Source organism: Scyliorhinus canicula, chromosome 13 (genome assembly GCF_902713615.1).
Source record: "Scyliorhinus canicula chromosome 13, sScyCan1.1, whole genome shotgun sequence".
In the NCBI taxonomy this organism is placed as follows: Eukaryota; Metazoa; Chordata; class Chondrichthyes; order Carcharhiniformes; family Scyliorhinidae; genus Scyliorhinus; species Scyliorhinus canicula.
In genome coordinates, this window is record NC_052158.1 from 6793902 (window position 1) to 6811001 (window position 17100).

A 17100-nucleotide genomic window follows, 5' to 3' on the forward strand; every position below is an offset into this window, starting at 1 on the left:
CGCCAGGTGGGTTCATGTTTATCAGCAACATTCTGTGCTGTTCCTGCCTCTGAGTTAACTGCACTGAAAGTTCAGTGCTGATAACCCATTCCACGGCCCAATCCTAAACCCCAACACATTTTTAGTTCTCACTCTGCAAGTTTAAATAAAATCAAAGGGTACTGAATCTCTCTGTTCAATTAGTGCCGTGTAGGACATGTGCCCCAATTGGTACGTTTCAATTTGAATAACCTCTGGTAGTCATTGTAAATCACTGGGGGCGACTCGAGATCTTCACACAGCAAATATTCCAAAGAAGCTCTTCCCTTGGGTGGTGTCCACCAACTCCTCACTGACCCTAGAGGAGATCTGATCTCCCTCCTCGAACTCGAATATGGCTCCCTGGTAGTAGGACGTCTTGTCCAGGGATCTCTCTGTTTGCTACAGTGACAGGCGGACTTGGTGGCTTTCAGGAGCAACGATTCCTCCGGATAACTCGGTGACAGCTTGACGAGCTCGTGGCTCAGGTAGATGGCCTGATCCTGACAGCCCACGCTGTGGAAGACCACCTGGGTGTACACAAAGTACTGACCAGGGCTCTTGATGATAAGATGGTTGTCCCTGAACTCCACGCCCCGGATGAAAGTCGAGTCTGCCTTATTCTGCCAGGCTACGTTTTTGCCTTTGACAAATGCTGATGCTGCGGAGAGAGAGAAACAACATAAGTACGGTAGAAAGACAAAGAAGCAGCGTAAATTCATACAGCATCATTCGCTATGGCAAGGAATTACAAAACATTGTACAACCAATGAATTACTATTGAAGGATAATATTTTTTCTTTGTTCTTTCATAAGATATGCATATCACCAACCGGCAAGGTCAGCATTTGTTACTCTGCCCTATCCAAATAACTGGCTTTCTCAGCCACTACAGAGGGCAGTTAAGCGTCAACCAAATTGCTGTACGGTCTGGAGTCACATGTAGGCCACGCCAGGTAAGGACGGCAGATTTCCTTCCCTAAAGAGACATTAGTGAACCAGATGGGTTTTTATATCAATTTTCACGGTCCCCCTGCTACAGTGCAGAAGGAGGCCATTTGGCCCATCAAGTCTGCACCAACCCTCTGAAAGAGCACCCTACCCCCCCCCCCACCCTATCCCCATAACACAGTGACCCCACCAAACCTTTCGGACACTAAGGGGCAATTTAGCATGGCCAATCCACCTAACCTGCACATCTTTGGACTGTGGGAGGAAACCGGAGCACCCGGAGGAAACCCACGCACACACGGGGAGGATGTGCAGACTCCGTACAGACAGTGACCCAGCCGGGAATTGAACCTAGGACCCTGGCGCTGTGAGACAGCCGTGCTAACCACTGTGCCACCAATACTAAGACTAGCTTCATGTCCTAGAACTTGGAGAGGAAGGTAGCAGTGTAGTGGCAATGTCACTGGACTAATAATCCCGACTCACAATTAACTAATGATCTCGTGGGGGGCGGGTTCAAATCCCACGTCAGCCACTGCCGGAGTTTCGATGTGTCTCCAGACCCACGGCAATGTGCTTGATCCACGGCTACTCAATGAAATGGCCTCACAGGCCATTAAGGGCAATGATGTCACAACCCATGAACTACTTTTTTTAAATATTCAAAGTAGGAGCAGGAGTAGGCCACTCGGCCCCTCGAACCTCCTCCATGATTCGATGATACGTGGCTGATTCGATTGTAAGCTCACCCCCACATTCCTGCCTGTACCCCCCCCCCAATAACCTTTCACCCCCTTGTTAATCCAGAATCAACCTGGGTGGCAACTTTCAGGGATCTATGTACATGGATCTCGGTGTCCATGTACATAGATCCCTGAAAGTTGCCACCCAGGTTGATAGGGTTGTGAAGAAGGCCTATGGTGTGTTGGCCTTTATTGGTAGAGGGATTGAGTTCCGAGCCATGAGGTCATGTTGCAGTTGTACAAAACTCTAGTACGGCCGCATTTGGAGTATTGCGTACAGTTCTGGTCGCCTCATTATAGGAAGGACGTGAAGCTTTGGAACGGGTGCAGAGGAGATTTACCAGGATGTTGCCTGGTATGGAGGGAAAATCTTATGAGGAAAGGCTGATGGACTTGAGGTTGTTTTCGTTAGAGAGAAGAAGGTTAAGAGGTGACTTAATAGAGGCATACAAAATGATCAGAGGGTTAGATAGGGTGGACAGCGAGAGCCTTCTCCCGCGGATGGAGGTGGCTATCACGATGGGACATAGCCTTAAATTGAAGGGTAATAGATATAGGACAGAGGTCAGAGGTGGGTTTTTTACGCAAAGAGTGGTGAGGCCGTGGAATGCCCTACCTGCAACAGTAGTGAACTCGCCAACATTGAGGGCATTTAAAAGTTTATTGGATAAGCATATGGATGATAAGGGCATAGTGTAGGTTAGATGGCCTTTAGTTTTTTTCCATGTCGGTGCAACATTGAGGGCCGAAGGGCCTGTACTGCGCTGTATCGTTCTATGTTCTATGTTCTATCTCGCACTGCCTTAAACATGTCCAGAGACTTCTGCTTCCGCTGCTCTTGTTACGACGAGCCAAGCAGTTGAATTCTCTGCCGAGTTGCTCTGGCTGTGCAGTTGGCTATAGGGTTATAGTTAGAATAGTTCTGTACCTGTCAGGTGAGCTGCGACTCTGCCTCGGGTGTCACTTCCCACCTGCTTCATGAGATGAGGCAAACCTGGAAATGGAAAAGACGGTCATTATTGTCACACACACACGGAGCGGAATCTGACTGACAGAGAGAGAGAGAGAGAGAAAAGAAAGAGGCATAGAGATGGGAAGAAGGAGTGAGTGCGTTAATGTGACTGCGGGACAGATTGATATTGACTGAGACAGAGAGAGGGAGAGATTGTGGAAGTGATGGACAGATAGCTGGAGAGAGAGATTGGCAAAGAGCGAGATGGGGTAATATTACTAGAGAAAGAGACTGATAGAAATAGTGGTGGAGAGAGCTGGACATATAGAGAGAGAGGTAGACAGAGAGGGAGAGTGTGAGATTGGTCGAGAGAAAGAGATCAGCAGATAAACACTCACCACTGTTTCAGGGCCGGTTGCCAGGGATGAATGGGTGCTCTCAGATTTCCCTCTTAGTTCCTGGAGAAATTAAACAAAGGACGAGATTAAGATGTGAAATTCACTCCAAATTCATTGTGAAATTTAACACGACCATGTGTGCCTAAATTCCAGCCCAGATCCATAGGTGGGTTATGTGTATTGCCGACAGTGGGGGTGCTCAATCTCTCATCTATTCTCACACTGTAGCTTGGAAACAGATGGTTTAGCAGAGAACCTGCTCCTATTAAATAACACGAACTAAAAGTCCCGAAAGACGTGCTGTTGGGTGAATTGGACATTCTGAATTCTCCCTCAGCGTACCCGAACAGGCGCCGGAATGTGGCGACGAGGGGCTTTTCACAGTAACTTCATTGCAGTGTTAATGTCAGCCTACTTGTGACAATAAAGACATATTGTTATTTTAACAGCACAGAGGCACAGTGGTTAGCACTGTTGCCTCACATCTCCATGGACCCGGGTTCAATTCCGGCCTCGGGTGACTGTGCGGAGTCTGCACGTCCTCCCCGTGTCTGCGTGGGTTCCCTCCGGGTGCTCCGGTTTCCTCCCACAGTCCAAAGATTTGATGGTTAGGCGGATTGGCCATGATAAATCACCCCTTAGTGCCTGAAGATGTGCAAGTTAGGTGGGGTTACAGGAATAGGGTGGGGGGGGGGGAGTGGGCCTCGAGGGGGGCGGTGCAGACTTGATGGGCCGAATGGCCTCCTTCTGCAATGCAGAGGTTTGAACCCATTGGGGCTAAAGTTTGGATAATTGAAAGTAGTTGAATGTGTCGAACACAGGACACGCTGAGTGAGTGAGTGAACTGTCAGGGGTAGACATGCACTCAAATAAATACACCCCTACAGCAACTAAAGCAGGAATGCAAGGGACGGGGAAGGGGATAGGCAGGGCAGAACCTGATCACTATTATCTAAATCACTCACCTGCATTGAAGGGAGAACTCCGAGCTGACACAGGAGGAGGTAAGAAGACACAGCCAGCAAGCCGAGTACAGCCACCGCACAGATAGACTGCCAGAAGCAGCCCCTCTTGGGCTTTGACTCCCTGAGCACCATCACTGCCCCACTCTCAAGGTCCAGTAACTTGTTCTGGCTGTTCATGGTCAGTGAGAGCTGTGTGTGTGTCTCTGATCCACTGATTCTCTCTCTCTCTGACTCTCTCGGCTCTCTCTCAAGTGCTTTTTGAGTTCAGCAGCTCCCCAGCAGCTCTATATAAATGGGCTGGGCCACATCATCGCCGGCTCTGATGTAATGGGAGTCGGGGAATGTCCCACTCAATAGTGATGTGATTCTGCATCCGTCTCTCTCTCGCTCAACCTCCAAATCGGCCGCTTCCCAAATCCGAACGAAACCAAAAGTGGACCATTACAAATCGACCCTTCCTCCCACAGTGTATCTCCCCTGTCATTGAAACGAAAGGGGCCAAATAGGGGGGGGGGGGGGGGAACTGTGGTTATTTTTGAAATGCAATCCATGTTGTGATTTAGGAATCACCAACTTGTGCACAGGAGAAGCAGACAGTGCGATTCACATTGTTGGGATAAAGTTCACAATAATATATTGACCTGAAGCAGATGGACTCGAATTAAATCAGGATTTCAATGTTAAATCAGTAGGCAAGGCTGCTTAAATTTGCCTGGTGTCCCCATGTGCATCATGGTGATGTGCATCATGGTGATATTACCATGATACACATGGGGACAGCAGACAAATTAAGGCAGCCACCCCCCCCCCCCCCCCCCCATGGTCTGGTCAGGTTCAATACACGATGCAGATATTTGATGGGCAGCACAGTGGTTAGCACTGTGGCTCCACAGCTCCAGGGTCCCGGGTTCGATTCCCGACTGGGTCACTGTCTGTGCGGAGTCTGCATGTTCTCCCCGTGTGTGCGTGGGTTTCCGCCGGGTGCTCCGGTTTCCTCCCACAGTCCAAAGACATGAAAGTTAGTTGGATTGGCCGTGCTAAATTGCCCCTTCATGTCCAAAAGGGTTAGGTGGAGTTACTGGGGTGTGGGGATAGTGTGGAGGCATGGGCTGAAGTAGGCTGCTCTTTCCAAGGGTTGGTGCAGACTTGATGGGCCGATTGGCCGCCTTCTGCACTGTAGATTCTATGTCTATGCTTAGAGTCAATAACAGAAGCTGTTATCTCTATTGCCTGACCAAAGCACAAGTGGACAGAAGTTTCAGATTACAGAAAGGCTGGACAGGATCGTTATGGCCAACTCCAGGTCAGGTTTCCCCGAAAGATATTGATCAGGACGAGACCCCCTTGATGGGTCACCGTCTGACTGGGGTACCCCCAGCTTGTTAGCAACCCAGATGAGGAGTTTGATTGGCTCTGTGACTTTATACAGCCCACCTTCTCCTAGTAGCAGCAAGGTTTATTCCAACAGGGTTATCTTTCCCTTAGATATATTTCCCAGGGCCAATAATTAGGTTTAAGAAGGAGGCAATTTACCCAGGCATTCTTGAGTTAAGATAGAGTAAGATTATTAACTACTAGAAAGGTATGGACAAATGGTAAATCACCCATATCTTCACCATACAGATTGGAAGTAAGAATTGAATCCAATAGTAAGTAATGGTTACACAGAACAGTGCTTGAGTTGGGAGGATAAGGTGATGAGTGCTTTGGCCGATACAGAATGATTCCTGTGTAGTTCTGCTGGTGAATAGTTGCCCTTTGTTTCAGATGTTCTGTAGTTTGGTGAAGAGATTTCAGTCCCCCCCCCCCCCCCAACCCCCCAGCTGCGATCCATCTCCTGGCCCATTGACTTTCACAGTCAGAGAGTGAGAGTTTTTGGGGTTCCCAAAAAGCCGGCTATTTTTGCAGGGGCCCTGCCTCAGTTCCTGTATCCTCTTCAGTGTGGAATACCTCCAGCTGTTTTTCTCACAATACACACACACCCACAGACAGACAGACAGACAGACAGTCTCGACTGGCTATTAACCCCGATCTTTATGGAACTGGAGCCTGTCTAGGCAATTACACCCAAAGTGCTTGGATGAGAAAGCCATTATGTCCCTTTTTCTTGGCCAGATATGATAATCAGCCTATCGATTATTTTAGAATGACCTTGTCTGGACCGACAGGGAGGGCGTTCTATTGACAGGGGGTCTTACTGAGAGAAACCCCAGCAGCTATTCCTGCCAGCGATGGGGGTCTTACTGAGAGAAACCCCGGCAGCTATTCCTGCCAGCGATGGGGGTCTTACTGAGAGAAACCCCGGCAGCTATTCCTGCCAGCGATGGGGGTCTTACTGAGAGAAACCCCGGCTGCTATTCCTGCTAGCGATGGGGGTCTTACTGAGAGAAACCCCAGCAGCTATTCCTGTCAGCGATGGGGGTCTTACTGAGAGAAACCCCGGCAGCTATTCCTGCCAGCGATGGGGGTCTTACTGAGAGAAACCCCGGCAGCTATTCCTGTCAGCGATGGGGGTCTTACTGAGAGAAACCCCGGCAGCTATTCCTGCCAGCGATGGGGGTCTTACTGAGAGAAACCCCGGCAGCTATTCCTGCCAGCGATGGGATTTTTAAAATCCCATCGTGTCCATTTTAAAAATATAAAACTCGGGTCTTTTTAAAATTCCAATATTTCCACATATAATCCCATGGTTCTTTCTCCAATTTGCACAACAGGATGGATAGCAGGAAGTGCTTTTTCCTATCAAAAGGGCAGCAGAAATACCTTGGACTTTCTGCCCCTAGAGGCTGATGGTGACTGAGGAGCAACTGGAACTTTGCAGACTGAGGTGGATCGGTTTCCATGAGGCAAGAGTCATGGAACAAGGGTGGTGAATGGAGCTCAGATGTAGATCAACACTGATCGAACTGAATGGTGGAACAGGTTGTGGGGAGTGTGGGGACTGAATGGACTGCTCACGTTCATATGTTCTTTCGTTCCAGATCAGGTCATTGTAGGAAGGATGTGATCGCACTGGAGGGGGTGCAGAGGGGATTGACCAGGATGTTGCCTGGGATGGAACATTGACGTTAGTAAGAGGGGTTGGATAGGTCTGGGTTGTTTCGCTGGAGGAGAGAAGACTGAGGGGCGACCTGATCGAGGTGTAGAAGGTTATGAGGGGCATGGACAGGGTGGATAGGGAGCAGCTGTTCCCCTCAGTTGGAGGGTCGGTTACGAGGGGAAACAAGGTCAAGGTGAGGGGTGGGAGGTTCAGGTGGGATTTGAGGGAAAACCTTTTTACCCAGAGGGTGGTGACGGGTCTGGAATGCACTGCCAGGGAGGGTGGTAGAGGTGGGCTGCCTCACATCCTTTAAAAAGTACCTGGATGGGCACTTGGCACGTCTTTACATGTAAGGCTATGGGCCAAGGGTTGGAGAATGGGCTTAGGATTGGCAAATCAGGTGCCTTTCATACGGCGGTGCAGACTCGATGGGCCTTTTTGACACTGTATTTTTCTGTGATTGTGTGATGTTATTATTTGTGTTACACTTGATGTGAGGGTGTAAGGGTGTGATTGCAGAGGAGATTCCCCAGGATGTTACCTAGGTTGCAGAGTTTCAGCTATGAAGAGAGGCTGGTTAGAGCTGGGGTTGGTTTCCTGAGAGCAGAGAAGGTGGAAGGGGGGGACTTGATTGAGGTGTGGAAACATATGAGGGAAATAGATAGGGTAGACAGGAAGGAACTTTTCCCCTTAGTGGAGGGGTCAATAACCAGGGGTCATAGATTTAAGGGAAGGGGGCAGGAGGCTTCGAGAGGATGTGGGGAAAACTATTTCACGCAGAGGGTGTTGAGAATCTGGAACTCACTGTCTGAAAGGGTGGCAGAGGCGGGAATCCAGACAACATTTAAGAAACATTTAGATGAGCATTTGGAACACCATAGCATACAAGACCAAGTGCTGGAAAATGGGATCAGAATCGATCAGTGATTGATGGCTGGCACAGACACAAAGAACAAAGAAAAATGACAGCACTGGAACAGGCCCTTCGGCCCTCCCAGCCTGCACCGATCCAGATCCTCTATCTAAAACTGTCGCCTATTTTCTAAGGATCTGTATCCCTCTGCTCCCTGCCCATTCATGTATCTGTCTAGATACATCTTAAATGAGGCTATCGTGCCCGCCTCTACCACCTCCGCCAGCAATGCGATGGGCTGAATGGCCTCTTTCTCAGCTGTAAAAGCTCTCTGACTCTGTGACCCAGATCTGTGTCGGAGTAAGTTGGGCAGAATTAATAATAGTGTCTGCGGGAGTTTATCTGTATTTGACACACCAAGTACTTGCATGGGGAAGTGGAAAGACAATCCCATTCCATGATCAGATCGACCTCACTGAATGCATGTTTCCATTTGCTAAATCTTACTTCCTCAAAACCTAACGCCCTTCAATCTGTATTTCAGAAACCAGGAAGTAAGGGCTTTTGTCATGTTTCAATTTTAAAGATCTATTTCACTGTCAGGGAAAGTGTTAGTATGAAGCCTAACGTGTTCTCAACGCTAATCTTATGGAGATAGTGGGTGACCTTTTGTTGCTGGCACCTCATTCCTGATAGTGGGATTGGAAATAGGCAACACCTACACTCTCGCGTTGGTAACTGGATTCCACACGATTTGCATTAAAACCTAAAGTACAATGGTTGGTCCGGGAGAGGCCTGATTTCGCAATGGGTAAACCTTCACATTACTGACTGCCAAAACAGGCAAGCTTCACCAATCAACACCCTGGGGGTGACCATTGATCAGAAACAGTACTAGACTAGCCACATTAATACTGTGGCTGCCAGGGCAGGTCAAAGACAAGGAATCCTACGGCGAGTAACTCACCTGACCCCCCCCCCCCCCCCAAAGCCTGTCCACCATCTACAAGGCACAAGTCAGGGGTGAGATGGAGAACTCTCCACTTGGCTGGATGAGCTCAGCTCCAACACTGAAAAAACTCAACACCATCCAGGACAAAGCAGCCCCGCTTGATTGGCGTCCCTTCCACAAACATTCCCTCCCTCCACCTCCGATGGACAGTGTCAGCCGTGTGCACCATCGACAAGATTCACTGCAGGAACTCACCGAGGTTCCTCAGGCAGCACCTTCCAAACCCACGGCCACCACGGTGGGTCGGTGCAGACTCGATGGGCCGAATGGCCTCCTTCTGCACTGTATGTTCTATGCTCTGGTTAGACTGATGGATGTTTCGAAGGTATGAACTGAAATGGAGCCAGAAATGAAACTACGTTCCAGATCAGCCCTGACCTGATTGAATGGTGAATCTCCCTCCGGCTGAGTGACCTTCTCCTGGATGATGTTAAATCTCTGGGTATTAAATGGACAGAACATATGGCAATGCTTTCTTGCAAACCAAAATGAAGTCACAATATGTACCTTTCCCAAAGAGTGTCAAGGGATCCAAAAGAGAAAATGCTGGAAAATCTCAGCTGGTCTGGCAGCATCTGTAGGGAGAGAAAGGAGCTAACGTTTCGGGCCCAGATGACTCTTTGTCAAAGCTGGGCAGAGAAAATGGGAAATATTTATACTGTAGAGTGAGGGAATGAAAGATGAGTCATAGCTACAGAAAGCAAGGGAAATGGGGTGCTAATAGCCACAGAAACCCAGGGAAACAGGGTGCTAATGGCCACAGAAACCAAGGGAAACAGGGTGCTAATGGCCACAGAAACCCAGGGAAACAGGGTGCTAATAGCCACAGAAACCCAGGGAAACAGGGTGCTAATGGCCACAGAAACCAAGGGAAACAGGGTGCTAATGGCCACAGAAACCCAGGGAAACAGGGTGCTAATGGCCACAGAAACCAAGGGAAACAGGGTGCTAATAGCCACAGAAACCCAGGGAAACAGGGTGCTAATGGCCACAGAAACCCAGGGAAACAGGGTGCTAATGGCCACAGAAACCAAGGGAAACAGGGTGCTAATAGCCACAGAAACCCAGGGAAACAGGGTGCTAATGGCCACAGAAACCCAGGGAAACAGGGTGCTAATGGCCACAGAAACCCAGGGAAACAGGGTGCTAATGGCCACAGAAACCCAGGGAAACAGGGTGCTAATGGCCACAGAAACCCAGGGAAACAGGGTGCTAATGGCCACAGAAACCCAGGGAAACAGGGTGCTAATGGCCACAGAAACCCAGGGAAACAGGGTGCTAATAGCCACAGAAACCCAGGGAAATGGGGTGCTAATAGCCACAGAAACCCAGGGAAACAGGGTGCTAATGGCCACAGAAACCAAGGGAAACAGGGTGCTAATGGCCACAGAAACCCAGGGAAATGGGGTGCTAATGGCCACAGAAACCCAGGGAAACAGGGTGCTAATAGCCACAGAAACCCAGGAAAACAGGGTGCTAATGGCCACAGAAACCAAGGGAAACAGGGTGCTAATGGCCACAGAAACCCAGGGAAACAGGGTGCTAATGGCCACAGAAACCCAGGGAAACAGGGTGCTAATGGCCACAGAAACCCAGGGAAACAGGGTGCTAATAGCCACAGAAACCCAGGGAAACAGGGTGCTAATGGCCACAGAAACCAAGGGAAACAGGGTGCTAATGGCCACAGAAACCCAGGGAAACAGGGTGCTAATGGCCACAGAAACCCAGGGAAACAGGGTGCTAATGGCCACAGAAACCCAGGGAAACAGGGTGCTAATAGCCACAGAAACCCAGGGAAACAGGGTGCTAATAGCCACAGAAACCCAGGGAAACAGGGTGCTAATAGCCACAGAAACCCAGGGAAACAGGGTGCTAATGGCCACAGAAACCCAGGGAAACAGGGTGCTAATGGCCACAGAAACCCAGGGAAACAGGGTGCTAATAGCCACAGAAACCCAGGGAAACAGGGTGCTAATAGCCACAGAAACCCAGGGAAACAGGGTGCTAATGGCCACAGAAACCAAGGGAAACAGGGTGCTAATAGCCACAGAAACAAAGGGAAACAGGGTGCTAATGGCCACAGAAACCCAGGGAAACAGGGTGCTAATAGCCACAGAAACCCAGGGAAACAGGGTGCTAATGGCCACAGAAACCCAGGGAAACAGGGTGCTAATGGCCACAGAAACCCAGGGAAACAGGGTGCTAATAGCCACAGAAACACAGGGAAACAGGGTGCTAATGGCCACAGAAACCCACGGAAACAGGGTGCTAATGGCCACAGAAACCGAGGGAAATGGGGTGCTAATAGCCACAGAAACCCAGGGAAACAGGGTGCTAATGGCCACAGAAACCAAGGGAAACAGGGTGCTAATGGCCACAGAAACCCAGGGAATCAGGGTGCTAATGGCCACAGAAACCCAGGGAAACAGGGTGCTAATGGCCACAGAAACCCAGGGAAACAGGGTGCTAATAGCCACAGAAACCCAGGGAAACAGGGTGCTAATGGCCACAGAAACCAAGGGAAACAGGGTGCTAATGGCCACAGAAACCCAGGGAAACAGGGTGCTAATAGCCACAGAAACCCAGGGAAACAGGGTGCTAATGGCCACAGAAACCAAGGGAAACAGGGTGCTAATAGCCACAGAAACCCAGGGAAACAGGGTGCTAATGGCCACAGAAACCAACGGGGGCTAATAGCCACAGGCAACGGCAGGGAATCAGCTAATGGCCACAGAAACCCAGGGAAACAGGGTGCTAATGGCCACAGAAACCCAGGGAAACAGGGTGCTAATAGCCACAGAAACCCAGGGAAACAGGGTGCTAATGGCCACAGAAACGCAGGGAAACAGGGTGCTAATGGCCACAGAAACCCAGGGAAACAGGGTGCTAATGGCCACAGAAACCCAGGGAACAGGGTGCTAATGGCCACAGAACCCAGGGAAACAGGGTGCTAATGGCCACAGAAACCCAGGGAAACAGGGTGCTAATGGCCACAGAAACCCAGGGAAACAGGGTGCTAATGGCCACAGAAACCCAGGGAAACAGGGTGCTAATGGCCACAGAAACCCAGGGAAACAGGGTGCTAATAGGCCACAGAAACCCAGGGAAACAGGGTGCTAATAGCCACAGAAACCCAGGGAAACAGGGTGCTAATGGCCACAGAAACCCAGGGAAACAGGGTGCTAATGGCCACAGAAACCCAGGGAAACAGGGTGCTAATGGCACAGAAACCCAGGGAAACAGGGTGCTAATGGCCACAGAAACCCAGGGAAACAGGGTGCTAATGGCCACAGAAACCCAGGGAACAGGGTGCTAATGGCCACAGAAACCCAGGGAAACAGGGTGCTAATGGCCACAGAAACCCAGGGAAAACAGGGTGCTAATGGCCACAGAAACCCAGGGAAACAGGGTGCTAATAGCCACAGAAACCCCAGGGAAACAGGGTGCTAATGGCCACAGAAACCCAGGGAAACAGGGTGCTAATAGCCACAGAAACCCAGGGAAACAGGGTGCTAATGGCCACAGAAACCCAGGGAAACAGGGTGCTAATGGCCACAGAAACCCAGGGAAACAGGGTGCTAATAGGCCACAGAAACCCAGGGAAACAGGGTGCTAATGGCCACAGAAACCCAGGGAAAACAGGGTGCTAATGGCCACAGAAACCCAGGGAAACAGGGTGCTAATGGCCACAGAAACCCAGGGAAACAGGGTGCTAATGGCCACAGAAACCCAGGGAAACAGGGTGCTAATGGCCACAGAAACCCAGGGAAACAGGGTGCTAATAGCCACAGAAACCCAGGGAAACAGGGTGCTAATGGCCACAGAAACCCAGGGAAACAGGGTGCTAATGGCCACAGAAACCCAGGGAAACAGGGTGCTAATGGCCACAGAAACCCAGGGAAACAGGGTGCTAATGGCCACAGAAACCCAGGGAAACAGGGTGCTAATAGCCACAGAAACCCAGGGAAACAGGGTGCTAATAGCCACAGAAACCCAGGGAAACAGGGTGCTAATAGGCCACAGAAACCCAGGGAAACAGGGTGCTAATGGCCACAGAAACCCAGGGAAACAGGGTGCTAATGGCCACAGAAACCCCAGGGAAACAGGGTGCTAATAGCCACAGAAAACCCAGGGAAACAGGGTGCTAATGGCCACAGAAACCCAGGGAAACAGGGTGCTAATGGCCACAGAACCCAGGGAAACAGGGTGCTAATAGCCACAGAAACCCAGGGAAACAGGGTGCTAATAGCCACAGAAACCCAGGGAAACAGGGTGCTAATGGCCACAGAAACCCAGGGAAACAGGGTGCTAATGGCCACAGAAACCCAGGGAAACAGGGTGCTAATAGCCACAGAAACCCAGGGAAACAGGGTGCTAATAGCCACAGAAACCCAGGGAAACAGGGTGCTAATGGCCACAGAAACCCAGGGAAACAGGGTGCTAATAGCCACAGAAACCCAGGGAAACAGGGTGCTAATAGCCACAGAAACCCAGGGAAACAGGGTGCTAATAGCCACAGAAACCCAGGGAAACAGGGTGCTAATGGCCACAGAAACCCAGGGAAACAGGGTGCTAATGGCCACAGAAACCCAGGGAAACAGGGTGCTAATAGCCACAGAAACCCAGGGAAACAGGGTGCTAATAGCCACAGAAACCCAGGGAAACAGGGTGCTAATAGCCACAGAAACCAGGGAAACAGGGTGCTAATAGCCACAGAAAACCCAGGGAAACAGGGTGCTAATAGCCACAGAAACCCAGGGAAACAGGGTGCTAATAGCCACAGAAACCCAGGGAAACAGGGTGCTAATAGCCACAGAAACCCAGGGAAACAGGGTGCTAATAGCCACAGAAACCCAGGGAAACAGGGTGCTAATGGCCACAGAAACCCAGGGAAACAGGGTGCTAATAGCCACAGAAACCCAGGGAAACAGGGTGCTAATAGCCACAGAAACCCAGGGAAACAGGGTGCTAATAGCCACAGAAACCCAGGGAAACAGGGTGCTAATGGCCACAGAAACCCAGGGAAACAGGGTGCTAATGGCCACAGAAACCCAGGGAAACAGGGTGCTAATAGCCACAGAAACCCAGGGAAACAGGGTGCTAATGGCCACAGAAACCCAGGGAAACAGGGTGCTAATGGCCACAGAAACCCAGGGAAACAGGGTTCTAATAGCCACAGAAAACCAGGGAAACAGGGTGCTAATGGCCACAGAAACCCAGGGAAAACAGGGTGCTAATAGCCACAGAAACCCAGGGAAACAGGGTGCTAATTGCCACAGAAACCAGGGAAACAGGGTGCTAATGGCCACAGAAACCCAGGGAAACAGGGTGCTAATAGCCACAGGAAACCAGGGAAACAGGGTGCTAATAGCCACAGAAACCCAGGGAACAGGGTGCTAATAGCCACAGAACCCAGGGAAACAGGGTGCTATAGCCACAGAAAACCCAGGGAAACAGGGTGCTAATGGCCACAGAAACCAGGGAAACAGGGTGCTAATGGCCACAGAAACCCAGGGAACAGGGTGCTCAATAGCCACAAGAAACCCAGGGAAACGGAAAACAGGGTGCTAATGGCCACAGAAACCCAGGGAAACAGGGTGCTAATGGCCACAGAAACCCAGGGAAACAGGGTGCTAATGGCCACAGAAACCCAGGGAAACAGGGTGCTAATGGCCACAGAAACCCAGGGAAACAGGGTGCTAATGGCCATAGAAACCCAGGGAAACAGGGTGCTAATGGCCATAGAAACCCAGGGAAACAGGGTGCTAATAGCCACAGAAACCCAGGGAAACAGGGTGCTAATAGCCACAGTAACCCAGGGAAACAGGGTGCTAATGGCCACAGAAACCCAGGGAAACAGGGTGCTAATAGCCACAGAAACCCACGGAAACAGGGTGCTAATGGCCACAGAAACCCAGGGAAACAGGGTGCTAATGGCCACAGAAACCCAGGGAAACAGGGTGCTAATAGCCACAGAAACCCAGGGAAACAGGGTGCTAATGCCACAGAAACCAAGGGAAACAGGGTGCTAATGGCCACAGAAACCCAGGGAAACAGGGTGCTAATGGCCACAGAAACCCAGGGAAACAGGGTGCTAATAGCCACAGAAACCCAGGGAAACAGGGTGCTAATGGCCACAGAAACCCAGGGAAATGGGGTGCTAATGGCCACAGAAACCCAGGGAAACAGAGTGCTAATGGCAGTCCCCAGAGAGAACAAAAGGTGTGAAAGGCTGCAGAGAAACTAACATTAGAGGGTAAACTGTGACAGATGTAGGGGGAAGGGAGAAGTAAAGGGTTGAAAAGGTAAGGAGGGGTGGATAAGATAGAGGGGAATATATATATATATATATATATATATATAAAGAAAGATAAGAAATAAATAAAAGGTAAAAGACAGTTGAAATGAAATGGAATGAAATCAAATGGGTCGAGGTGGGGTAGAGCAAATCATCTGAAGTGTTGAATTCGATGTTGAGCCGGAAGGCTGTAGCGTCCCTAACCGGAAGATAAGATGTTGTTCCTCCAGTTTGCATTGAGCTTCACTGGAACATTGCAGCAGGCCAAGAACAGACAGGTGGGCATGGGAGCAGGGTCTTCTGTTAAAGACCCCCCCCCCCCCCGTCCCCTGTCCCCCCCGTCCCCTACGACTGGGGGAGATTCTCTGAAGATGTCAGCTGGGTCACACCCAGGTTACCCCTGACCTTTGGGAATATTTCAGACATGCAATTTGAGATGGTGGTCCGACTGGATCTTGGCGGGCAGACCAGAGATGAAGTGTTGGGTCAGTCCACCCACCATTGGGTTCTCAAGGGGACCAGCCTCTGGGAAACGGATAGCCACATCCTTGACGGTCACGACATCTTGGTCGTCCCCTCTTACTTTGGGCAGGGCCCCAAACAGTCCACTCACACCTTGCTGAATGGTTCCCCAAAAGCCAGCGTGGGAATCGAAGCAGCAGGTTTCATTGCAGACTGGGGTTTCCCCACAATCTGGTTCTGTAAAACCTTGCTACATCCCTGTGGTGGTTTTGCCCAGTAGAAATGCGGATGATGTGGGTTTGGGTTTTACATATCCCATTATGCCTGGCCCTTCATTCTTTGTGTGCCCACGTCGGCTGTGCCATTACCTGGTGGGCCACTGCAGGCCTGTGAGGGAAAGGCGAGTCTCCACCTCCTCAGCTTCACCTCATTTTCAGCAGAACAGCAACAAAGGAAGACTTACTTATTACCTCCTCAGGATCCTCTAGACCCAACAAGATCTCATATAACCAGAGCGCAGGAGTCTTCTGTCTGCAGCGCCAATTCAGCCTCCCCTGACGGAGCTTGTCTGGCCATAGACGCGGTTACCACACAGCCAGGGGAAAAGGCCGGCACTTTCTCCCCTGTACCTGTTCTGTCTCGCTGGCATAGGTTTCGGTGAGGTTATTGGGGATGATCTCACTTTTGAATCTGTCAAATCATTGCCAAGGAGCAGGTCGATCCCATCCAACAGGCAAACTGGCGGTGACTACCTGTGCGCCCGGTATAAGGGGATGAACATGAATCCTCCTTCAATCCCCTTTATCAACACCTCGGCACTTACTGCACCCACTACTGGAGATAATGCCTTTTCCCAAATTTCTTTCCCCTGTACCCCTCACCCACTATAGGCTTACTCGCCTAACTCCGGCGAATAGTGGCCATTCTTCCCTTTGACACAGAATCCTTGGAACACACGGGAGATTTTTCAAAAACTCACCCGCAATCACAGTAGTGTGGCTACAGTGATTTGCTGCCACAGTCAGAGCCATACCCAAGTCTACTATGCATTCTGTCTGACTCCCATTTACTGCGTGTGGTTTGTGTGCTCCAACAAATCCCATGGGTTTTCCTTGTAAACTCCATCAATCAGTATGAATGTGTCCTACCTTACAGCAATTCAAACACACTGGCCTCATGGCCTCACTCCTCTTCTTAGTACGATAATGTCTGGCTAGACTAGGCCCCGCTGTGTTTCAGAATGTCCCTTCTTCCCAGAACACACAGTTTCCATCCACTATCCTATCTTCTGGCTTTCTCCGTTGGTTGGGGGTGATGAGGGAAGGGTTTCCTTTGGGATGAGGGTTCACGGGTCAACTCACAATCGCAAAACGTTCTGCTTGCCTGGGCACTGTTACTCTCTGTTCCT

General features: G+C 50.3%; 1 protein-coding gene across 1 annotated transcript; it reads right to left on the minus strand.

Annotated features, from left to right (window-relative positions):
- Window positions 1-273: 273 nt before the first annotated feature.
- LOC119976440 (tumor necrosis factor-like) lies at window positions 274-2798 on the minus strand. Its single transcript, XM_038816974.1, is given in 5 exon segments — window positions 274-401; window positions 404-679; window positions 2020-2025; window positions 2641-2706; window positions 2762-2798. Coding segments are annotated over 5 exon segments (513 nt in total).
- Window positions 2799-17100: the final 14302 nt, after the last annotated feature.